This window comes from Ciona robusta, chromosome 4, assembly GCF_009617815.1.
Source record: "Ciona robusta chromosome 4, ASM961781v2".
In the NCBI taxonomy this organism is placed as follows: domain Eukaryota; kingdom Metazoa; phylum Chordata; class Ascidiacea; order Phlebobranchia; family Cionidae; genus Ciona; species Ciona robusta.
In genome coordinates, this window is record NC_143238.1 from 5,933,633 (window position 1) to 5,958,666 (window position 25,034).

General features: G+C 33.0%; 5 protein-coding genes across 7 annotated transcripts in view; 4 read left to right on the forward strand and 1 right to left on the reverse strand.

The window, feature by feature from the left end:
* The window catches only part of LOC149737077 (uncharacterized), a 17,286-nt gene extending 9,427 nt beyond the window's left edge, over window positions 1-7,859 (forward strand). For 2 of the 3 annotated variants that reach the window (XM_089877067.1, XM_089877066.1), the window contains exons 7-12: window positions 153-421; window positions 806-993; window positions 1,363-1,536; window positions 1,852-1,998; window positions 2,264-2,347; window positions 2,608-7,859. In XM_089877067.1, coding sequence (XP_089733193.1) covers window positions 153-421; window positions 806-993; window positions 1,363-1,536; window positions 1,852-1,998; window positions 2,264-2,347; window positions 2,608-2,721 — 976 coding nt within the window. In that variant the 3' untranslated portion in view covers window positions 2,722-7,859. The remainder of the gene's footprint in view (window positions 1-152; window positions 422-805; window positions 994-1,362; window positions 1,537-1,851; window positions 1,999-2,263; window positions 2,348-2,607) is intronic. The other variant, XR_016384942.1, reaches the window with a different exon arrangement.
* LOC149737078 (BTB/POZ domain-containing adapter for CUL3-mediated RhoA degradation protein 3-like) lies at window positions 3,916-7,235 on the reverse strand. Its single transcript, XM_089877073.1, has 6 exons — window positions 6,741-7,235; window positions 6,334-6,489; window positions 5,931-6,068; window positions 5,366-5,540; window positions 4,844-5,039; window positions 3,916-4,620 (listed from the first exon to the last, which is right to left on the reverse strand). Exons 1-6 carry the CDS (start codon window positions 6,949-6,951, stop codon window positions 4,396-4,398), a joined length of 1,101 nt encoding a protein of 366 aa, XP_089733199.1. The 5' UTR covers window positions 6,952-7,235; the 3' UTR covers window positions 3,916-4,395.
* Window positions 7,801-15,253, forward strand: LOC149737079 (ubiquitin-conjugating enzyme E2 Q2-like). The gene is made up of 9 exons (XM_089877074.1): window positions 7,801-8,112; window positions 8,604-8,711; window positions 9,824-9,925; window positions 10,648-10,701; window positions 11,690-11,818; window positions 12,088-12,172; window positions 12,849-13,059; window positions 14,015-14,159; window positions 14,565-15,253. Exons 1-9 carry the CDS (start codon window positions 7,948-7,950, stop codon window positions 14,661-14,663), a joined length of 1,098 nt encoding a protein of 365 aa, XP_089733200.1. The 5' UTR covers window positions 7,801-7,947; the 3' UTR covers window positions 14,664-15,253.
* Window positions 15,254-16,986: 1,733 nt separating this feature from the next.
* Window positions 16,987-18,474, forward strand: LOC149737080 (uncharacterized). Its single transcript, XM_089877077.1, has 3 exons — window positions 16,987-17,153; window positions 17,497-17,584; window positions 17,952-18,474. Exons 1-3 carry the CDS (start codon window positions 17,091-17,093, stop codon window positions 18,257-18,259), a joined length of 459 nt encoding a protein of 152 aa, XP_089733203.1. The 5' UTR covers window positions 16,987-17,090; the 3' UTR covers window positions 18,260-18,474.
* A 401-nt stretch (window positions 18,475-18,875) lies between these two features.
* On the forward strand, window positions 18,876-24,576 carry LOC149737081 (isocitrate dehydrogenase [NADP], mitochondrial-like). The gene is made up of 10 exons (XM_089877072.1): window positions 18,876-19,148; window positions 19,633-19,727; window positions 20,173-20,338; window positions 20,852-21,012; window positions 21,431-21,577; window positions 22,494-22,630; window positions 22,954-23,105; window positions 23,347-23,459; window positions 23,804-23,994; window positions 24,170-24,576. The coding sequence occupies exons 1-10, from the start codon at window positions 19,049-19,051 to the stop codon at window positions 24,246-24,248; spliced, it is 1,341 nt and encodes a 446-aa protein (XP_089733198.1). The 5' UTR covers window positions 18,876-19,048; the 3' UTR covers window positions 24,249-24,576.
* Window positions 24,577-25,034: the final 458 nt, after the last annotated feature.

Consider the following 25,034-nt stretch of genomic DNA (forward strand, 5'->3'; position numbering starts at 1 on the left):
GTTGTGAAAGCACTTCTCCTATGATTTAGGCCAAAATTGGCCCATTGCCCCTTTTTATTAATTATTACATCATGAGTGCCAGGATTAGCACATTACCCAATTTAACTCCCATACATTCACACTGCGCTAAAATAGTAACATTTTTGTTCCAGGCAACTTCGAACAAAACTTCCGCAGCAAGTTTTGATGCATCTTAGTGGGAGCATTATTCTGCTCAATCTTTTATTTCTAATCGGGATTGACCTAAACAAAAATGACACCAGCTGTTTCGTAGTCGCTTTATTCCTACATTATGCAGTACTGCTGGTGTGGTGTTGGATGCTTGTTGAAGCTGTCTTCTTGTTCAGAACTTTAGTGATTACTCGTGTTGGATCAAGTAGTGGGAAATGTTTTATTTGGTCGGCTGCGTTAATCAGCTACAGTGAGTGCAAATTGTCGAAACTTACTTTTGTTTGACTGTGTGCAAAGTATAAATGATTTTTTTTTAATTTGATAAAAAATATTGGTAAAAAATATGTTCAGAAAAAGGACATGGTAGCCTAAAAGTAAAAAACATGAAGGGCTAAAAATTAGGCACTTTGTAAAAAACTTGAGAAAACATTTAAAAAAGGCATTTTTATTAAAATTGATAAAGTAAAATTTTTAATTTAATTAGATTCTTATATTGATACACCTAAAAAAACTGCCACAATTGAATCTCAAAATGCACAGTCCAGAGCATTTTAACTAAATGATGAAGTGTGATACAATCAAATTCTTCAATTTAAATTCTGATTCATTTTTCGAAATATAACTTTATCTCTAGGTGCGCCTGCTATTGTAGTTGCTGCAAGTGCAAGCAGTCTTCCAAAAGAATCTTATCAAAGTATGAAATATTGTTGGTTGGCAAGTGACCCCCTTCTGTATTCAATTGTGTATCCGATTGCCGTCATGCTGTCACTGAACCTGCTCATATTTTTCATTGTCATGTACAATATAACATACCGTTCGCAGGTGGGTGGCTTGTTTATAACTAGACTTTTTAACTCATACAGAATCATTTGAATAAATGTGAATTATCTATCCTTAATTAGGGGCATTGTTAGGTGATAAATACCATATGTCAAATTTGTTTCGTAAATACTTGTCACCATATATACACAGGTTTTGGGGGTAATGGGCCAATTCTGATCCAAGTTTCTGGTTGCATGGCGTGTCACACTGCAGGACCTTACCCACATGAATGATTGATTGTGTTACCCATATAGAATAGTAGCCTATATACAACATTCAGTAAATACACTATATCACTGCTATGTAATATCAACATACTAAAGGACTTAAAAATTTCTAATCTAATTCAATACCATATAATTTTAACAGATGTTCAGAAAAAATGTAAACTTGAGAAAAATATCCCAAGCTGTAAAACGTGCATTGTGTATGCTGGTAGTCCTTGGTTTAGCATGGGTTTTGGGGTATGTTATGTTGTTAAGTCAGGACAAAGCAACAAAAGACATCTTCACAATTCTCTTCACAATTTTGAATTCTTTACAGGTATAATATACCATGTTAATCTTTATTAGTTTGTTGCAAGACAATCAAGAAGTCTGGCCTCTTTACTACTGATACTGGGGGTTTTGAGCTGGAGTTTACAATAGTTTCAAGTGTAACAGCTTTGGATGAGCCACTCTGGGCCATTGTTTAAACCATAAGGCCTAATGGGTTGATTAAACTGTTAGGTACAAAAAAAACTGGCAGTTCTTCTGTTTGACATGTTTTTATTAAATTTTTCAGTAAAATTGTATCCAAATAAAAAAAATGACTGCCGCTACTTCAATTTGACATTTTTAATGTAAAGTTTCCCCACAGGGCTTTTTTGTATTTATCTTGTACTGCTTCCGACAAGAGAATGTTCGGAACTTGTGGTTGAGGCCACTTACAAGACGATACCAAGTTAATGTGAAACGAATTCGTTTTCGAAACCGAGCACAGAACTTTACTAATGACCAAACACAGGTTAATACAGTTTAAATATTTCGTTTTGTTTTCTACCTGGCATAGTCTCTAGCAGTCTTATTTGGTCCTTTAAGAATAAAATGGTAGTTTTATTCTAATGTTACAATAGTTCGATTTAGACTTTTTGACCTGTGTTTAAAAATTTATCAATTTTTTCATTTCCGACTTCTACATCTTAAATATTTTATATTTTTTCATTTATTCATATTTATTCTGAATATCTGTTAATGTGAAAAAGACCAAATCTGATTACCTGATGTTATAGGATGCTACTGCAACTGTTGATAATGTTTCACGTACAAGAAAAACATCTGAAGATATTTTATCCTCACGACCAGGAAACAATATGGTAGGTTACAATAACCAAGTATTCATCTACACAGAATATTAGTTATTGCATCAGTATAGCTGAAGTTATACTTTATAAACAAAGGTCCATAAAAAACACTGACAGATCAGACAAAAAGATAGCATTATGTGCATTATTCTTAGTAGGAGAAGTAACAGAATATGTGTAATAAACCTTAACAAAAATTGTTTTTTAACAATTTTTTTTTTTAATAATTTTTGTAACTTTTTTAAAATTATTTTTTATTTAATTTTTTAAAGGTTGATACAAAACCAAAGCCTGCACAGCGATCTCATATCAACACCCCACCCCCTCCTCTGCCTGTAAAAACTTCAGTTGATAATGAGAAACCATTCCGAAGTGGCTGGGCATAATACTGTGCATGCGGACTTGTGCAATTGTTTATTAATTTTTATTAATGTATAATATACATAAAATGTAAATACATTTTATTTTATTCAATCAATCAGGTATGTATGCTTTAAGGTATTTTTATTGTAACTGGCTACTTGAACAAATTTTTTAAACGTTTAACTCAGTAAGGGCAAACTACATTCAAATTGTGAATACAAAAATACTAAATGAATCCATACCAGTGTTTCACTACCTCTTTTATTATAACTGTCTAGCTAGAACCTGACAATTCTTGAAAATAGGCTTCATCACATTGCCAGTTACAACAGTCGTTATAACATGCATGTTCGATTGACAACAACATTGCCAAATCAGTATTTTTCTGTTACAATGATGATTCTTCATATAGTTAGATTCTTGTAGATGTCCAATTATTCTATTCTATTCTGTATGGGTGAGGTCTGTGAGGACCTGGGATTTAGGCCAGACTTGGCCCATTACCCCAACACCCTTGTACGTCCGGAAGTGACGTGCTTGCGGTAGTGAAGTTCTCGTTATCATGTTCCGACTCCAGTGTTCCGATCAAGTCCCGTTTTTTGTCCCGATTCTTGACCCGTATATATAGGACTCCATCTGCAGACTATTTCTGCGAATGTCCAATTATAGAAATAAATAAATAAATAAATAAATAAATGGCTAACGTGGAGATTACTGAGTCCTAATTGTTACAAGCTTGTAGTTTTGCATAGATATGACTCTTAAAGGTATTCCAATTAAAACCTGTAAATGAATTCCACGTCAAGAGTGAAAATCTTAATCCACAAGGGGTAAGTTGTTCCTAGATTTTTAATATTTAGTGTAATATATGCTTGCTTATTGTTTTATTGGTTAACATAAAGCTGTTTTAATTACACAGGTTGCATCAGTTGTTAAAAGAGTGGCTCTTTTAACCAGAGGGTAGTGAGATCAAACCTCTCTGCTGCTACCATGTTCCAGTGAGTATTATTTAGTAACTAGCGAGTTATGCAAATCAGCAGTCACACAAAAACAGTTCCACGCAAAGCTTTTACACTTACAAATAAGTTCTGAGTGTATGATGGCATTGGGTGCATCAACAAGAGATATTATATTCTGTATGACAGATAAAGAGAAGTTGGCAACAGCTTTCCTTTTTTTAACTATTATATTTCAGGTTTCAGGCACACATACATAACTTTTATGCATTTTGCTTTTATTGACAATTTGCATCGTATAAAAAAAGATTAAAAAGGACATAAACAACTTAAGAGAGTCATAAGGTATTACATTTTTGTTATCACTTTCCATATTCATAAGTACAGAGTTTTAGAATGGCAGTTGGTGTATTTACCATCATGGCCGAACAGAATACTGACAATATAATTGCAGTTGGTAATATACTTATTGTGCAAACTACTGTTCCACATAATTTGTACAGCAAAATGGTAAACAATTTTGTGAAAATCTTTTATGAAGTCTTTATAGCATTATCTTTATCAACCTTGTTATGATGACTATATTTTTTAAGGCTCAGGTTTCATTGATTAAAATATATTTTTATTTCATACAAATAGAATATTTGTGCTAAAAAACCAACTGGACCAAATAAAATGTAGCGTATGTACAGATATTGCGACTATGTGCGTTTAGTAGTTACGGTGGCCATATAAAAGTTATCACACAGGTCGGTTACTGTGTACATGTATGCGTCGCACTCGATGTGATCTCGATGAGTCATCTATGTCATCGTCGCTTTGACAGTTATGTACAGACCTCTGCACAACAGGTTCCCCTGTGTTCGAGTCAGTACATGCAATCATGTGTGGCGTGCATGGTCGATCTTGTTCATACAACAGAATGTTTAACGTTTCTTCATATATTCTTGCCTCAGGAAATTCAACCTGTTGGTAGAAAGAGGAAGTTAACACAAACAATGTAAAAGGGCAACAATAATGCAAAACTAGAATCTTAGCGGCGTCTTTTTGTATTTTAATTGTGATTACAATTTTTTCATTATTTTTAAATTTTATTATTATCGAGTACTAAAAGTCCACACTTCTTACATAACATCTGTGTAAACTACTTTCTATAAATCACAAAAACCTATAAAGCATACACAAGTACCTTTGTTTGTTTTCTATCAGTTGCATACACAATTGAAGTACAACATATTTCTGCAACTTTTCGCTGGTGGCCGTAAAACGACCAATCACAGATCTCATCTCCAATAATGTCTTTCATGAATAGAATGCGTCCGTTGAACCGTAAAGACAACTTGTCAAACAATTCAATGTTTTTCAACATGTTGTCATCTGACGAGCTAAAAAAAGTAACAATTTTTTTGGAATATGTAACTTATAATTAAAGAAAAAGAAAAAAATCAAAAATTTCAAAAAATTACCAGCTTAAAAAGGTGAATCCTCCACCATTGTGCTTATATTATCAGTTAATCTTCTTATTTACAGTCGTGTTACTCATGTATAAAAGGCTGGCAATTTGTTGATATTCAGATATTTTGAAGATAAAGAACTGCATACATATAATAACTTGTGAGTCAATGTGTATGGAACAGAACACCCAAGCTGTAAGGACTCTCATGGCATCACTACACAAGACAAGTCACATGCATCCATACATTCAACATACTTGGTATAGGAGTATTTATTGTTTCCACGATTATACATAAACTTGACGATTGGTTTGCTTGTTTTACGAACTAACTCTTGTTCTTCCTTTGGTGATGTAACAATGGGTACTCGACAAATTGGATCTGCGTCTTGATTCTTCCTTTCAAGTGAAGCTTCACATTGGGTTACTAAACCTGGATTTGTAATTGAAACATACATATATAATATTATTGCTATGTGTGTATCTATACATATATCCTAGTAAAGACATATTTTTTTTACATGAAATAGAATTCCTGTTCCAATAAGATTTTAGACTTCAAAGATTGAACATTCATTTCTCAGGTATTTATCATCTATAATACAGTACAGAATAAGTCTGAAACTGCACAGCTTGTGCTTGGTGAACTATTTTTATTATTTTAACATGAAACAATCATATTTAATGAGATATACCCAGTAATAAATTTAACAATGATTGCCTAATAAATCACCTTGAATTAAATAATTTTTTGCTTAAACATAATCTTATTTGAGAAGATACCCACAGTTTAAATTCAATATTTGCTGTTTATATGGTTCACCTTGTATTAAATAATATTTAGCTTCCGCCAATAACTCGGCAATTTCATATCGATTGTCGGGTAATGTGATTGATCCATCTCGCAGATAATTCAATATTGCACTAAAGTGTTTTCCACAGCGATCAATTAATATCCAACCTAAAACAATGTTCTTTAATATGACTTATTTATTCTTGTGCTGAAATGACAGTTGTTATAACATGGGTGTTCTGTTTCATACAACTTGTGCCATTTACGAGTTACCATGGATGTAACTTTGCGTGTGTACATAATCTAAAAATACAATCCAGATTCAGTGTAGCCAGCAGTTAACAAGCATGTAATGGGCTTTATATTTCGGCCCTTAAACAAACTTACTTTTTGGTACACTAATTTTTTAAGCACTTGTACATTAAAATGTTACCTTCACTGTCAGTAAGTACGACCATCCTTCCACTAAACATTGCCCTTAACATGTTGTCTTCCTTTGTTAATGTGCCCATGGTTGTATAATGTAATGACCCGCCAACATTTAGCTTCACATATTTGTTTGAATTCATTAAAGATGTAGCAGAGGTGTCTGAGTTTAATGACGTTTTACTTAGTATTTTTTTACACTTTTTTTTAAGTAATATGAATTTATTACTTTATATAACAAAATGTCACATTCCATATGCACATGCATCCAGCTCAGAATGTTGAGTGTTTTGCAAGGTAGAAACAAAATGGAGCTCTCTTAATGACAACATTACATTTTAACAAGATTTAATGATATATATACAATGACTTATGTTTACATATATTTATATACTTAAACACAAGACTGCTTACCTGCACTTTTAGAAGGTGAGAGTCCGGTTGCATAATTCTTTTCCAACACTGAGTTTGCTTGTATCTGTGTTGTGCTGGCGCAGGCGATTTGATGGAGTGCATTATTTGCAGGTTGGGCGATACCAGGAGTTCCTTCTTTTACAAGGGCGTGTACTTGATGACTTTGAACGTTGGCCGGAAAAGTTATTGATGACGCTTCGTGAAGAGCCATAGCTCGCTCAACTTTCGTTTCCCTGTTGTTATATTCGTTTAAGCCTCTACACACGTTTATGGGGGTTATTTCGTAAAGTTTTAAACGGCGTACTTCTATTTCCACTGAGTCAGATGTATTTGTTTACTGTAGTTCCAAAACACGCCCAATGGGTTCCAGTGGAGCCAAATAGCGCCCGACAAAGCGCAACAGGGCGCTATATTTGTTACAAGTTTATCAAGGGTTACATTAAAAATGTTTGAATAGTGAGTTTGGGTGTTTTACTGTATTGAAAAATGTTATTTGACCGTTTATCAGTTATTTAATGATCAGTCCTTTGTTTCCAAACATGCGACTTTATAAATCAGCTGACATGGGGTTATCGCTATAACCGCCAACAGTTCCGCATATCAAAACGGATTATGCAAATGCATAAAATCACGAAAGATACTTTTATGTTCTGCTTTTAAGGTTTCGGGTGATAAAAATTGTTTTACAATCGCGAACTTTGTTAAATTGACTTTGCGGACTGTAAATTTATTAATTGATTCGGTGACGCTTGTCATCAATATCGCACCGCAAACACAAAAGGTTTCTCTCTGTTGTTTTGTTAAGGCAGAAGGATTACAAACGGCATTAGTAGGAGGAAGTATTTTATTTGTAATGTTCTCATTTTATCATGAAATCAGTGTGTATACAGTTTATTTAACATAGACTTTTTTGGTGCTAATGAAGAATCCCCTAACTTATGACCCCCTATAACAACCACTGACCCCAAACTACCAACCTCTAACATTTCCTACGAGCCTAATATGTAACGTACTGCCTCCACTTTTTTTACCTGAAAGCGTGTTTCAATAACTGTTGTTTTGTTGCTATGTCCTGTTTTTGCTACTGAAAAGACAAATAAAGTTATTATTTTTGCAAAGTCTTCAGATATATACTGGAACATTTGAACTTCTAGTTGTGTGACACTTCTGTGTAGAGTTTGTGGTAAACTGCACTGAAGTATTTAAGATGACACAGTCTGTGGCTCAGTTAAAAGCTGAGTTAAAGCATGTTTCCCTGTTATTTCCAAGATCTCATGAAACATTTCAGGTTGTTCACTCCAGTGCTGATGAACTATGTTGTCATTTTATTACTGGGCCATCTATTAAACACATAATAAATTGCACCATATCGGTCAGTATATATATATATATTTTTTTTTTCTTCTTCACATTAAAATATCACATTAACCACTAAAAAGCTTCCAAAAGAGTATTGACTGTTTAGCTATATTTATATATTTATACATTCTACTTTTATTTCAATAATTCATTCTGACAATATTGCTCTAATATATTTATTTACATATGCCTGTCCTTATTTCTTCTTTCTGTACATGCAAATAAGCTTCTAAATGTTAATTAAACTTTAGATACAAGAATAAAATTGATGTACTACCGTTTTGCATGTCACTATGCCTATTACATAATTTCAATTAAATTAAACTACTAATCTGACAAATATATCTAATTGGCCTGTATATATATATTAATTTATACCTAAAAAAAAAAGATTTTTATATTATGAAGTAAGAATGTTATTTGACTTATACACCTAAAAGCCATTAGTGTGTTTTATGAAATATAAATGTAATGATATTGACTGTGAATTTTTTATTATTATAGGAAGCATATCCAACTGCCAGGCCGATGTGGTATTCAGAATCTGAAGATAAAATTGTGATGAAGGTGTTGGAAGATTTGTCGGAACATGATTTTGATTCCCTTACACCGGTACAGATTTGATATAATACTGTATAAGCCTATACCGGTATTTATATACACATTGTTTTGTTGTTGATTGTAGTTGATTGAAATTATCATGTGTTCCTGTCCAAAATGATAACATAGATCCAACTCTAAATAACAGAGCCAGAAGTTTGACATAATGACACTTCAGAATATTTGGAATTTATTTCTTAAAATATATATAATAAAATGTGTGTCAATGCATGTTTGCATGGAGCTTACAGTAGCTGTAGGCTCTTTATTTGTGCCACATATTGGCTCACCGGTGGTTCAACCTGTGTGCTGAGACCATTTAGTTTGTTATTTATGGCTTATTGTAAAGGCACGTGTGTATTGTGAATTAATGTCACTTAGACCATTTATCTTTGTATGGTCACGGTGTGTAGGTATATGAGTTATAACAAAGGTGTTCTTCTTATACGTTTATTTATCTATGTCACGGAACATAGAATATTCTTTATTATAATTGCATTTTTATTATAAAAGTACTGAAAACTTTTTAAATATAATTGATAGGCCATCCATAAATTGTAAGTGCACACATGGCCTACTAAAGATTTAGCTGGTGCACCTGATATTGAAATTATGTCAGTTTGGCAAAAAAATTGACTTTCTTCCATGCTTTAACGCTGGTATAAAACAAATCTATAACCTTTACTTGTTGGTGCAATAAATTAGTATTTTTCTGGAACAGTACTGGTACCATCAGCACCATTTAATGACGTATGCTAATAATGATATGCATGCATTGCATGGTATGTTATTACCAAGAAATGTACCTCAAATAATGATCCTGAACAGTGTTATAAATCATACTAAGGAGAAATGACCATTATTTTAATATAGGTGATGACACTAGTAGTAAAGTGATAATAAAATTTATTACTATTGGTGCAATTTTTAGGGGTCCGCATTGCGTAAATGAGTTTTTTCTTTGTATCAAAGGAAAAACAAAAGTAAACAACTGTAAAAATTGTGATAGAAAACATGTTATATAACCGAATTTTTCGACCAAAATTTATACAGACTGAAATATTATATATATATGTTCATTTTCATTCAATCTTTTAACTGCTGATTCTACTTGTTTACAACAGCTGCCAAAAATGATTGGCTTTCTTGTTTCAAACCTCTGCAAAGGATTCAACATTAATTTACCTCGTCAGTTGTTGGATCTTGACAAGAAACCTGAACCAGTGGTAAGCCAACTATGTATTGTTTGTTATTGTTTAAAACATAATTGACTTAATGCGGGAATATTCAATTGTGTACACTTAAGCATTATGTATTGGCTCCCCAGTTGTCTGCTTTAATACAGCCTTCAGGTGTCTGTACAAGCAAGCACAGTTAAAACATACTAGATGCGCCACATATATCAATGACTGATGACTATGGTTGCATATTAGCTTTTATTCTTTTATTTTTCTTGTTTACCAAATCTAGGATAGAATAGCCTATGTGTTATAGTGCATTTGTTTTATTGCACTACATTTTGTACTTGGCGAATTAGAAAATTATATCTTGGCTTTAATCTTGCATTATAAACATGAGTAATAGTTAAGGCGCCAAAATCTTAAGCCTTTCTCATGTTTTCAATCAAGGCTGTCTTGTTTTACATTTCCTTCCTTAATTTGATTGAACAATTATTAACAACGAACAGCGTGCTTCAACCTTTCCACATGTATGTTTGGTACATCAAACAATATATGAACTAAAAATGTGTTAAAGTAAAAAGCATTTCATCATTTAAGTTAGGCCATTATCATAATTATAATCAACGGAAAAATTGACAGAAACTTTGATTTTGTACTGCTAAAAAGTAACACATATAAAATGTATGAGTAGTTTATATTATTGTTAAGTACCTTTCCTTTTATTTTTAACATGGTAACATAATAATAAACATAATATACGATATTAGGAAATGGACCTTCAGTCGGTTTCAAGCTCCGATGAGGAAGATGATGATGATGATGTGAGTTTTTATCACCTTGAAACAGTTTGTATAAAAAGTTGAAAACGCTTGTATGGCTTTTAAACCTATGAACTATACCCCCCAAAATAGTGTAAAAATATAATATGGATAGTTCTTCAGCTCTGTAAAATTTTCTTTGACAAAAAGAACAAATAACGCACACAAAACAGTGTATGCAAATATAAGTGATGATAACTCGAAACTGGTACTGTTTTAAATGAAAAATTAGAAATGTAGATTCAGCTAAGTAAGGACTGTCTGTATTTCAATTATAAAATTTGACTTTGGTTGCCTTTTTACATGAGCTGTACACAAGTACACCTGTAATATATTCTTTGCAGTTTGCACAGGTGTGTATGAAGCTTTTAGGTAAAGGGTTGAAATTATATATGTATATCAATATATTTGATATTATAAAGTTTTAAATCCTAATTTTTCCATAGTTATTTGGGTAAAACGTAAAATTCGGTTGAATAACATAGGGGGAATAGCCTTTGTTTTAATGTGAGGCCTCTGTAGTAATTAATTGTTTGGTTTTCCGCATTCTTATCATAGTAGAGGATACAACCCGGAAGTATGGACATAACATGCGTAAACACCATGTTATTGTAAAAGCTGTAGCATATTTTGTTTCTCCTTTTTGTATTGTATGTTTGCTCTGTACATAATGACTATGAGCTTATGGGCTGTGATCAATTCATAAATTCACCTTAGGATTATGTGAACTAAAAGCAGTAAAATGTACTTTTGTTTTATTAATGTATTTTGTATGCCAGGATTTTTCCAACACTTTATAAACACAGCAGGACTAGGATTCTGTTTGTGGCACAACCTGTTTTTCAAATTAATTATAGCCACAACATTCTAAAACAAAACTGTTAAAGAAGCTATACTTGGGACTATACATACATTTTAAGGGATTTTTAGCAGTACGTTTTATTTATTATTTTTCCAAAATTTTTTAAATACTTTGATTTGATTTTTTTAGGATGATGTTTTACAAGAAGATGTTGCGGCTGAAACAGCAAAAGCTGAGAAGGAAAACAGCGACATTTCTACTGAGAATCTCGCTATACTTGATAAAATACGACAAACACAAAGGAAAGATTACATCGATGTAAGTTTAACATAAAAAATTGACATATTTGAAAGAGCACCATAACGAAAATCGTATTGACATAGAACAAATAAAAATGGAATACAATGGCCTTATGACTACCTTTAAACATAAAAGTGACATCAAACAAATATAACTGTCAGACTGTCTTTAAAACATAATATGACTAAACTTGATATACAATTATTGGTAAAAAGTTTCTACATTACTGTATAATTTAAGTAAATTTAAAACTTGTAATTTTTACTTACATGGTTATTTTCAATCAGGGCCGAATATCTGGTTCCGTTCAAGCATCTGATAGATTACTCAAAGAATTGAAAGCAATTTACCGGTCAGAAAGTTTCAAGCAAGGTGTGTGAAATATAGTAAATTCTGTTCAACTTATTAGTAGTTAAAATTACTTCTTAGTGTTACACTTTGTGAATGGGAATGCAGTACCTAACTAACACTAATATAATAACAGTAGGGGACCTGTCATACTCTGTCTTAATAGTTCACCTCACAAGCCACTGAAGTTCTGTATTGTTTAATACACAACACTGCACATCAGTTAGCAACAGTTACATGATATAGTAGGATGGGGGAAGATGGGACACCTTTGGCACATAATATCCGAATTTCCTGATCGTGTTTTAAACAGTTAACAACGCTCTATGGGAGTTTTGAGCATATAGTTTTACAATTCTTTGAAAGTTTCTTGTTTACTACCACATGGTACAAGAAAATAGAGTTAAAACGTGTCCCAACTTTCCCCATCCTACAATATGTCGGCTTTAACAGTAGGACAGTAGGCTAATAGCTGTTTTTTTTATCTAAAATCACTAAAACATATCATGTCACTAATTTTCACATGCACTCCTAACATTACACTTATTAGTAAGATAGTAACAAATATGATTTAACAATATTATTTTTGCCTTGCTTGTTTGTATACACACTTAAACAGTAAGGTAATACTAATACATATTTTTTAAAACTAATACATATGTCACATCCTACATCCATAACATTACACTTCTGCTCCCAGGTTGTTACAACGTTGAACTTGTGAATGATAGTTTGTATGAATGGCATGTACAAATACTCAAAGTAGACCCTGATAGCCACCTGCATGCTGATTTAAAGGAATTGAAAGCTAACGGGGGCCAAGCCTCGATAATCATGGGTGTTTCATTCAGAGACAACTTTCCGTTTGACCCTCCCTTTGTAAGAGTGGTGTGTCCTGTTTTAACTGGAGGGTAAGTCTACTGAATCTGTTTCTAGAATTGTATACAAAAGCTTTAGATTCATTAATTGCTCTTCACGGTATATATATTTCATATCGTGTTCATTTTATATTATAAGATTTTTTTATACCAAAGCTTTAAAGATATTTGTAAATTTGTAAGAGTGGTGTGTCCTGTTTTAACTGGAGGGTAAGTCTACTGAATCTGTTTCTAGTATTGTATACAGAGTATTTAAAATAGATTTATTAATTGGTCTTCACCATATATATATATATATATACATATATCATATCTTTTTGTTCTATTATTATAAGATATTTTAATACCAAAGCTTTAAAGATATTTGTAAATTTGTAAGACTGGTGTTTCCTGTTTTAACTGGTTGGTAAGTCTTATTTTCTACCGATTCTGGTTCTGTGTTTTTCATTATTTTAAAACATTTTTTTTGTCATAAGTAACAAAAAGAACTTCTGTTGTTTTTTTAACTTACGTACTCATACAAAAAAAATAGTGTGTAAAAATATAAGTGACAATAACTCGAAATCGTTACCAGTTGAACAAAAAAAAATGGGAATGTAGATTTAGTTCTAGTAATGTATTATTGCATACGTAGGTAAAGATTAAAAATTCTGTAATTGCTTTCCCCCACACCATATAAAACATATGTGGTTTGTTCTTAATTGTTTATAGATTAGGATATTGATATTTTGATATTAACGTTCATTATCACATTTATTTTAATCCCAATGTTTTATCCTTTTTTAATATACAATGCACATAATTCAGAATTTTATATTTATACAGTTACACACTTAGTTGTTTGAAGGAAGTTTTAACAAACATTATACCACTTCAAAAGAATTATACTACTTCAAAAATATACCCCTAAACTACACTTAAAAAGGTGTTCGTTACATTATAAAACCTGATGTATTATACTTCTTCCAAAGTTCTTACGTCTTTCTAGGTTTGTACTTGGGGGTGGGGCAATATGTATGGAACTATTGACCAAACAGGGTTGGAGCAGCGCTTATTCAATTGAGTCACTTATTATGCAAATAATGGCAACTCTAGTCAAGGGCAAAGCTAGAATTCAATTCGGGGCATCATCTGTAAGTCGATACCTTTGTTAAATAATTAACCAGCTCCTCTTATGTTGCTTGGATATTGCTTGAGCTATTGAGTGTTCCAAGGTATTAATGTTAAGGTTAATCTATTAATCATTAGTGAATATCAATTGTAATAAATTTGTTTTGTCATTTGTAATGATTTTTTGATTTTTTTAGGTGTCTCTCTGAAGTCTGAATTTCGTTTGCAATATTTGCCTAATATTAGTCTTATTGGTAGGAAACAGAATATTTACAGAATTATCTAAATGTATTCTCACAGTAAAAAGACCACTGTTATACCACAGTTCTATATGTTGATTTAAAATATTCCAAAAAATCCCAAATTTATTACATTAATACATTCCAATTTTATTAAATGATGTTTTTTTTATGCCATATGTGTTACAGTCGACATACAGTCTATCAAGAGCTCAACAATCCTTCCAAAGATTGGTTCAAATCCACGAAAAGAACGGCTGGTTCACCCCACCACCACAAGATGGTTGACCGAGCTACGCATCATGAACTGTATGAGCTTGAGCTGGCCAGTAGCACCAGGACGGAGAAAACTTTAGGAGGGTCAAATCTGGCATGGTGTCTTAATACAACCACATATAAAAGCAATAATTTATGAAGAACAATCAGGTGAAATCGAAAACAAATGTGCTAACCAAAGGGTAGTATAATATGTACATTGTTCTTAATTCTAATTACTAGCATGTATCAACGTATAGCGAGTGATTCACTAATATAGGAAACCTGGATTTTTTGTTTTTTTGAACTCAATGCATTCTAAATGTAAGTTCTGCCTGCCTTGCTGTTGGCAAAGCGCAACAAGCATATATAGTGCCCTTTAACTGACCTTCTTCGTTTTTCTACACTGTTTTATTTTACTTTTGAGCCGAAACGTTGGACACGAGCCAAAGAAAGATATAGTGACGTGATAACTCCTATTATATTAAAGCCCGGTTTAGTTCAAAGTAGCAGTTTAAATCTTAACAGTGTGCAATACATAGCATCAAACTTTCTCACACAATATGTATAAATCGGTCAGTAATTTTATCTGGTTCGCAATAAATGTGTTTTAAACTTTTGGACGTTTTAGTATTAGCTAACCCATGGTACTTAATATTGATATATAGTAGGGTGGGGGAAGATGGGACACCTTTAGCACGTAATATCCAAATATCCTGATCGTGTTTTAAACAATTAACAACGGTCTATAAGAGTCGCGAGGATATAGTTTTATAAATCTTTGAATGTTTCTTGTTTACTATTAAATGGGATGAGAAAATAGAGTCAAAAGATGTCCCATCTTCCCCCACCCTACTGTACTAAGGTTTTATCTCTGCTACTATTGTTGGCGTATGAATCCTTCGGCGGTCATTGCTCCGAACCGGTGGTCGCTAATGGGTTGTCCGAGTTGTCAGTTATACAGAATAAAAGCCACACACAATGTTACATTCGTAGTAACTGAAAATCGGGCACGAGGTGTATAAAATATAGCATCCATGTTATACCAACTGTCGTTGTCTGGTCACGTAATAAACAAGTTTTATTCGTTCTCTATGCGTTGGTAAAAACCATATTATGCAGCTGGTATGACCAGTTCAGAACGTGCTCTTACATGATATATAGTATGATGGGAGGTCTGGCTCATAATATTTAAATATAAGGATAAGTTTTATAATAATTTTTTTTTATAATAAATGTTCTTTGTTTACTACCAAATGGACCGAGAAAATAAAAAGGTAAGGTGTCCCATTTTTACCCACCCTACTATACAATACCTAGTTGATTGTGTTGAACAGGTGCAGTGTGGTAATTGGGTGCTACCATTTAATGTATAAATTATTTTCAGTTTAGTTCAAGTGTTCATAAAACGTCTCTAATTGCTTCAAGCAATCAGCACGAAAACGAAAGTTAATTGAATTCCACGTTTTCGACGACGTGGATTCGAAAGCGTGTTATTCCTGTAACCAACAGACGTTGTAAGTTACGACCATTATATAGTAGCAATTATCCACTCGTTAATCGGAAAATGACAGGCGTTAAAATGCGGTTGTATTCCTGTGTGTCCCGTCAATAACACAAAGCTAAAACTAGTCAACGTTGAACAGATGGTTTCGCATTACATGTGGGAATATAAACATGCGTTGTATAAAATATAAATAGTATCTGCCATTTGACAGTTTAAAGATTTATTCTTATTACAGTTTGGATTCGTTTAAAATGTATTTTAGCTGAGTGCAATATTTTACCATCTCAAAGAACTTATAGTTTTCTTCTGCAGGCTCGCATAATTGCCTCTTATCGGTTTATAGTTGTGTATTAACCATAGCCTATACTGCCCTACTAGAACGTATAGTAGAAGATAAGGGAAGATGGGACGCCATTTTATTCTATTTTTTGTCCAATTCTGTAGTAAACAAAGAACATTTAAGGAATTATAAAACTATATCTTTACGACTCCCATATACCGTTGATAATAGTTTAAAACACGATCAGGATATTTGGATACAACATGCACTAAAGGTTTCCCATATTCTTCTCTAAAGTACTTTGTGTTTATTGTATAAACAATATCTTTTTGTGTATATGTGTATTCTTCGTAATGTGCTAATACTAGCACATTTTATTGATTATCCCCGCAAACTTTTAACGAAACATAAATACAACGGCATGAACACGCAATTCCACAACACCGGATCTCCTGAAGAACAGGCACCGTGTAATCGTACACCCCTGTATAATCTGATTGCGCATATACACGTATGCCGCCCCAGGGCAAAACTCAGAGTTGCTTCCATGCTGCGATATATATATAGCAACGCATAGTTTAATATTGCACACTCGTGACTGGCAAAGGCTGTACAAAGCTCGCTTGCCAAATAGCTGAAGAAGCTTACAAGTGGGAAGATATAGTTCCGCAGTATGAAGCTGTTCGTTATGATCATGTGTGTGAATTATCACATATTTGTCGCCGAATCATCCAAGGTAAGCCCAAATGTTAAGCAAATGTTTTATCCTTATGTGTATAGTAGAGTGGGGAAAGATGGAACATTTTTTCATTCTATTTTCTCGTCCCATTCGGTAGCTAACAAAGAATATTCGAACTTCGAAGAACTATAAAACCATATCCTTACGCGACCCACACATAGACCATTGGTAATTGTAACACAAATTACCAAAAAACACAAACAATAATTTGGATAAAATGTGTCAAAAGTGTCCTCTCACGCCTTAATAGCGCTGCCCAAAGTGAAAGCTATTTCTCTTTAAAGGAATGTTTAAATTTTTGTGAACATATGTTAAGTGAATGTGCTCATTTATTTGGCAGGTGAATAGCAACAATGACCAGGTTGAAAAATCTCCGAAATTTTCAAAGGACGTCGTTTTCCCTCCAGTTCCCCCAGAGTATTGGACAGGTAAGAATTTTGTTTACAAAATAACACAGCAATGAGTATAATGATAAAACAAGTGGATAATAAAGGCGACTACATTAATTTATATAGGAATGTGTTCAAATCAGAAAATGTAATACAGTGGTGTAAGATGGGACATTTTTAGCAGATGATATCCGAATGTTCTGATCTTGTTTTAAATAATTGGCAACAGCCTATGACAGTCGTGGGGATATAAGGTTTTATAATTCTTTGACTATTCTTTGTTTACTGTCAAATCGGACGAGAAAATAGAACAAAAGGTGTCCCATCTTCTTCCACCCTACTGCAAGTTATTTTATATATATATATATATATATATATATATATATATGCAAGTTATTTTTTCTAGCTGACGGCGAATGTGCAGACAACCCAACGTTTGTGGAAGACTGTCCCGTTTGGGCAGAGATGGGATTTTGCGACAACGAGGAAAAGGGGAAGCAATATGTAAAGTGGATGCGTAAACATTGCATGTTAAGTTGCAAGATATGCGAACCTACATCGCAACCGCTGAAAATAGCGTTGAAATTATGCGCAGGGGTTTTGGTACTCATTTGGTTGGCTGGATTTATTCGCTTTCCAAGGGTATACTCTAGCAGAAAATGCTTTAAATTACTTGTTTCAATGGGATTAGCAACTTGCATTTACTTTGTATAATTTATGTTTTTTTAAGCAGATTTTAAACGAATTTCAATGCTTTATTTGTGTTTAATATATTTCATTTACTTTTTTTTCTATTAATGCCATGTAAGCCTAACCCGCAGTACACGGCAATTTTACCATTTCTTCTTTGTTAGTTCTTACTTCATACATTTTGTGTACACAGTTGAAACAAAACGAATACACCCAACTGGAAAGTTGACAAAAATCAATTACTTTTATTTGATTTTGAGCAATGTTTAATTGCTTTCATTCGCAAAATCAGAAAACAAGAAATGTTAAAATGCTTCTAGCTATATATAAAAACTGCCCTTGGCTATATAATTAGAAGGATAGCTGTAGAATTTGTATAAAACGATCAAAACGCCAACAGCTCTTTGGAAAGCACTTGTGGCAACTTAGTGTAATGACGTGTCATGAACGTAGCCAGTTTAACTACGAGTCCCTATAGAAAAATGTGCGTCGCGTTGTTTGTTAGAAGAGTAAAGGTTACGCAGAGGACGGTGTGTATTACTTCGCTACAGTTCTATGTGAAGGGAATCCTATGATTAAGAATATTAATGTATGTTTTTGTAACTTTTGCTTTAAATGCAGAAGGTAAAGTTTATTTGGAACACGTAGGAATGTAGGATCCCGAAATATTGTGCTGCTGAAGTCCGATAGTTATTTTAATTTATTTTATTTACTATAGTTTTAATGACAAAATGGTTATTTATGTTTATATGGCTCGCAGTTTGTCGTTTTATTGTTTAAAACCAAAAAAAACTGTAAATCAATCTGTACACCATGGCTCTTTCAAAATGCCAACAAGTTTTCAGTAAACTTCGCCAATGCACTAACCTAGCTTCTGTATATGGAATGAACAACAAACATGTACAAAGACAATGTAAGTACATTATAAACTAAGAACATGAATGTAACTTACTTTGTCCTTGCGTGGCCTAAAAACGACAGTCGTTATAACACGGATGTTCACATATACTATATACACCTCGTGCCAGCTTACGAGTTACCATGTATGTTACTTTGTAGGTGATATTGCGTAAATATGCGTTATGTTAACTCATTATGAAATGTAGTATATAAGGGGCTTCCTGAGATTTTGTTCTGTGTGGTTATACCCTGAAATAATCAAAAAAGAAACCAATCTGTGTCAATTTAAGTTATTTCCTAATATGGCTTGGAAATGAACGTGTCAATGCTACTTGCCAATTTTTAATAATAGAAAGCGTTCACTGCACTTGAAAAAATGATCATCTTGCACAAGCATTCTAGTTAGTACCTTTTTTCAGACTGGCTAATCATTAGACCTAGTAATTTACAGAACACCCAGTAGGAATATGAATATAACTTTTCCCTGCTTGTTCCAGATACAACTGACAAGCGAATTCAAGTTGCGAATCCCGTTGTGGAGATGGACGGAGATGAAATGACAAGAATCATCTGGGAAATGATAAGAGAAAAGGTAATATATGTTAGAATAGTTTTATATTATGATAAAAAAGGTAATATTATGCTAGTTAATCAGGTTTAAAAAACTTCATATATTTCTGGCACAAGGTTCAAACGGTTGATGTGAAGTTGTGGCAACCACACATTTGTAAGCATTTCAGTTAGTTTAAACTTTTTATTTGCACTATAGGAAAGAATATTAATACCAAACACATTTTTTTAGTGAAATTATTGCAGGTGGTGCAAATCTGGTAGGCAAATAGTAAGAAATCAGCAGTGTGGAAATGTTTTTGAATCCAGGACTATCCTATTACGTTATAAAGAAATTATCTAAACATTCTATGTTGAAAATGCATGTAATATGTCATATATAGATTAGTAAAGTCAATATTGTGCTAATTTTTCCTAAGCTTTTAATGGCCAGTGTTAAAATTTAAAGCAAACTTATTTATATTCAGCTTATCTTGCCTTACATGAAAGTTGATTTGAAATACTATGATCTTGGAATGGAATATCGAGACCAGACCGATGACCAAGTTACCATTGACTCAGCATTAGCAACCTTGAAATACAACGTTGCTGTGAAATGTGCAACTATTACTCCTGATGAAGACAGAGTTGTGGGTGTGTAATGTATTGTGTATCTTGATCTTATGTCAATACTGCTTTGTTTGCATTATCAGCATAAGCGTTTGTTTTTATCACATAGGCGGCAAAGTGTAATTTATTTTGCTGTACTTGCAAAAGGTTTTTATTAATAAGTTTATTAATTTCTTAATACATTATGTAAATTTAGTACCTCATATTTTATTGGTATAAGATAGTAACATACAATACAGCTTACAAACAGATTCTGCACAATATTTACTATATTATGTATGACAAATATAGAAATAGAACTATTTATAACACTGTTTTGGTAGGTCTCTTTTACATTGGAATTTGGAACACTCTTGTTCATTGCTTATGCTAGATTTTTGCATTGTTTAAATATGTTATTTTAAATTGCCATCTTAAAACATATCACTTGTGAGTTGTGATCACTATTATTGATTGCTTTTGTTGTATTTTTGCATTACTTTCTTATAATATTTTAATTTGTTCTTGCAATTTTTTAATATCTGATTTTCCCCACAGAGTTCAACTTGAAACAAATGTGGAAAAGTCCGAACGGAACGATCCGTAACATCTTGGGAGGAACCGTCTTCCGTGAACCGATCATGTGCAAAGTTGTCCCGAGGTTGGTTCCTGGTTGGGAAGAGCCAATCGTGATAGGAAGACATGCACATGGTGATCAGGTGGGAGCATAAAAGGTGGCATTTTTTAATTTAAGCATAAAGGGTGCCGTTTTTTAATTTAAGCATAAAGGGTGTCGTTTTTAATTGCCAATATATACTTGTTTCTCTTGGCGCCCACATCAGTGTAGTAGAAGCCATTTTAATACATTATATATGTCACCCGACTCAGTGTTTAAATCTCCGGTGGCATGTTGGCTTACTTACGCACTCCTAACATGTTAGATTTATTATACCAGTTGTGAGAATGTTTAAATCCTGTCTTCTTTAATTGTGCATTCCAAGGTTTGGTACAGAACTTCATTTTTCATGTATACATTCTAGAATATTATTTAGTTTTATAGTGTTTCCACTTTTCTTATGTGATTGTAGTTGAAAATTACTTGTCATAGTTTTACATTTTCATTTTTTTACGTTGCAGTACAAAGCTACTGACTTCGTAGCCCCAGGACCAGGAAAGCTTGACCTAACCTACACACCTGCTAATGGTGGTGCACCTGTTAATATGGAAGTGTATGACTTCAAGGATGGTGGTGGTGTTGGCATGGCCATGTACAACACTGATGCTGTGAGTTATGAAAACTTAATTACATAGGATAGAAATTTTGTGTTTTTTTTTCAAAACTGTTTTTTGCACGTGATTTAAACTTAAGGGCAACAGAATTTTAAAGATAGCGGTAAAATACTAAATTCTATAGTTTTTTTTTCCTTTACAAATCAAGATGTGCAACACAGTGCAAGTATTTAAAAACTTTTGTACAGTACTAAGGCTGTGAGTTATGTGTTATTAATATATATATGATTCTGTGAGTGTTTTAAATTTTAAATTTTAAATATTTTTAATAGGCTATAGGATCATTTTAAGCTAGCAGCAAAATACTAAATTCTGTTTTTAATTTTCTATATAAATTAAAAATGTATAACTTTTTTGTAAAGTTGTCAGTTATTTGGTACTGTGTACATGGTATATTAAAAAGTAGTCACAATTGATAATAATTCAATTATGTTTTGACCTACCTTGATGAAACGAATCCTTTGTTTTATTTGTATGGCCCAGTTTGTACCCAACAAAGGTGGAAAAGGTTGCAAACCTTTTGTTAAAAAATTATAAATAGAACAACACTTGGGAATGAGAAGACTTGAGTGTCATTGGATTGGTAGTCGCGTCTTTTCAATTGTTAACATCCTTGTATGTTTTGTTTTATGCTGTGGGGTTGGGTACTGTTACCATATAAGATACAATATCCCAGGTTTCCTAATCACTAGTTGTGAGGATTTAGTTATAATAATTCTGTAAATATTCTTTGTTATTATTATTACTAATTGGAACGAAATGAATGAGAATATTAAAATGAACCATCTTACCCCAACCACTATATTTATATATATATATATACATATTTATTATTTATATAAAACTAAGACAGTTATATTTTGTAGCATCTTGTGAATAAAAAGTTATTTTAACATTTTTCCATTTTCAGTCGATCACCGACTTTGCCCACAGTTGCATGCAAGTTGCTTTGCAAAAGAAATGGCCTCTCTATATGAGCACTAAGAATACAATCATGAAGAAATATGACGGAAGGTTCAAGGACATCTTTGAAGATGTTTTCCAAAAGTAAGGGATGCAATTTGTAAAAAAATATATTGGAAATTTTACCATAAAACGAAAAAAAACTAAAATTACATCTGTTAAATGAAAACGGTCTAAAAAAAAACAAGTTTAAAAATATTTTCATTGAAACTAGCAATCAGTATGTCTTACATTAGTGAAATGGTACAATTTTTTAAATAAATATTTTAAAATTTTGTCAAAAATGAGAAAGTGCTAAAAATTACACTTGTTTAGTAAAATTGTTCTGGTTTATTCAGGTTTTTATGTTTATTTTGTTCATGCGTTTAACAACTGTGGTAAACATTCTACCTTTTTTTGTTACACAGGAATTACAAGAAAGATTTTGATGCCAACGGTATGTGGTACGAACACAGACTTATTGATGATATGGTAGCCCAGGTTCTTAAATCATCCGGTGCATTTGTATGGGCGTGTAAGAACTATGATGGGGATGTTCAATCAGATATCCTGGCTCAAGGTAAAGTTTGTGTTACTTGCATGGTAAATCAACCTGTATTGCTTCAATGAATTTCGTTACAGTCGTTATATCACTTTTATTTTGTTACGTAATTCCACTTGCTGCTCAGGACTAGAGGTGACTATTCTTAACCATTGTAACTTTGGCACCAAACATGCCTAAGTGTCAATCAATTGTGATAATTTAAACTCGTGTATATATGAATGGAATATGCATGTATATATATATTGTTGTATACAAGGTTTTGGTTCCCTTGGTTTGATGACCAGCGTGTTGGTTTGTCCTGATGGGAAAACTGTTGAATCTGAAGCCGCCCATGGCACGGTTACCCGACATTACAGGGAACATCAGAAGGTCGGTAACAATATGTTCGGATTTGTATTAATTCCAAGCATTGTGATGATATAGGCGCCAAGCCTGGGGTGGCTGGGATGTTGGGTCTACCCTAAAATTTTTGCTCTTCAATAATCAGAAAACATTGGAACCAAATTTGTTCAATATGAATGTGCAACTTATTTTTAAAATGAAACAAGGGGGCAAAGCTGGTTGTAGATTCCTGTGAAACAAATCCAACTTATTGGTTCGAATGTTTACTAATTGTTGCAGCGCAAAAATGTATTTTGCCACCCTTGGTTTTGTGCCTGTGTACAAAACCTATTATATGATAACTTTGGTTTGTGCATAACGTTGAATAATAGGGCAACCCAACCAGCACGAATCCCATCGCTTCCATCTTTGCATGGACTCGTGGTCTTGAGCACAGAGGCAAACTCGACGGTAATCCGGACCTGGTTAAATTTTGCCAAACTTTGGAAAAGGTTTGCGTAGATACGGTTAATAATGGAGTCATGACAAAGGATCTAGCAGGCTGTATTCATGGCCTTAAAAAGTAAGTTTAAAACTTTTTTTTCAGTAGTTGTAACTTTTACATAGGCTTTAGTTTCCAGGGAAGCAGGGTAATTAGGGTATATCACACGTGTTGTGTTTTATACACCTCATGCATGTTAAAAGTTACCATAAATGTAAATTCTGTTACTAATTTAACTTTATTCTTTTATTTTCAGTGTTAAACTCAATGAGCATTACGTCATAACAACAGACTATCTGCAAGCTGTGGAAGAAGGCTTGAAAAAGGCGCTTTAAATTATTAAATTTAATCCAACCGTTTTTAAATAATAATGATCAGTTTTAAATCGTGTATTTGCTGTCTAACCACTTCACCTATTACCAGCATAACAATTAGGTAATGGGAAAAAAATCACTGTCAAATTAATTCTATACCTGTAGTTTTCTCATTTGTTTTAGAAAAGGGATAATTGTGCTATTTGCCGCATAGAATGAAATTTTTGGGCGAATTTCAGGTTTTATTTCATTTCGTGCCTTGTTTTTATGATGCTGTTTATTGATCAGTGTCAAAAAACTTTTCAAGCAGGTTTTATTAAAGGAGCAAATAAAAAAACTACCATTCGAATCTTGAGTCCTTGTTAGTTCTTTTTGATCGGATGATATTTTATATAGTGAGGAAAAATCGTGTAAGGGGTTACTGTTTTGTACTTGAATGAATGAATGTAACTTTATCCTCGCGTGGCCGGAAAACGACAGTCGTTATTTATTACACGGATTTAACACCTCGTGCCAGCTTACGACTTAATGTTACTTTGTAGGTGATTATTTTTTTGGATTTTTTTATGTATGGCTGATAATTTGGTCAACCCATTAGTGACCACTGGGTTGAAGCAATTGTCGTTAAGTGTTATGCCCAAGGACACATACACCCACAATGGTAGCAGCAACCAGCCTTGAACCCATTACATATTAGTTACAGGCACGCGCTATTCACTATGCCACGGCGCCGGATACTTGAGCAAACAACCAGGATTATTCAAAAATGACCGAGCGACATCACAATAATAATACATTTTAAATGGT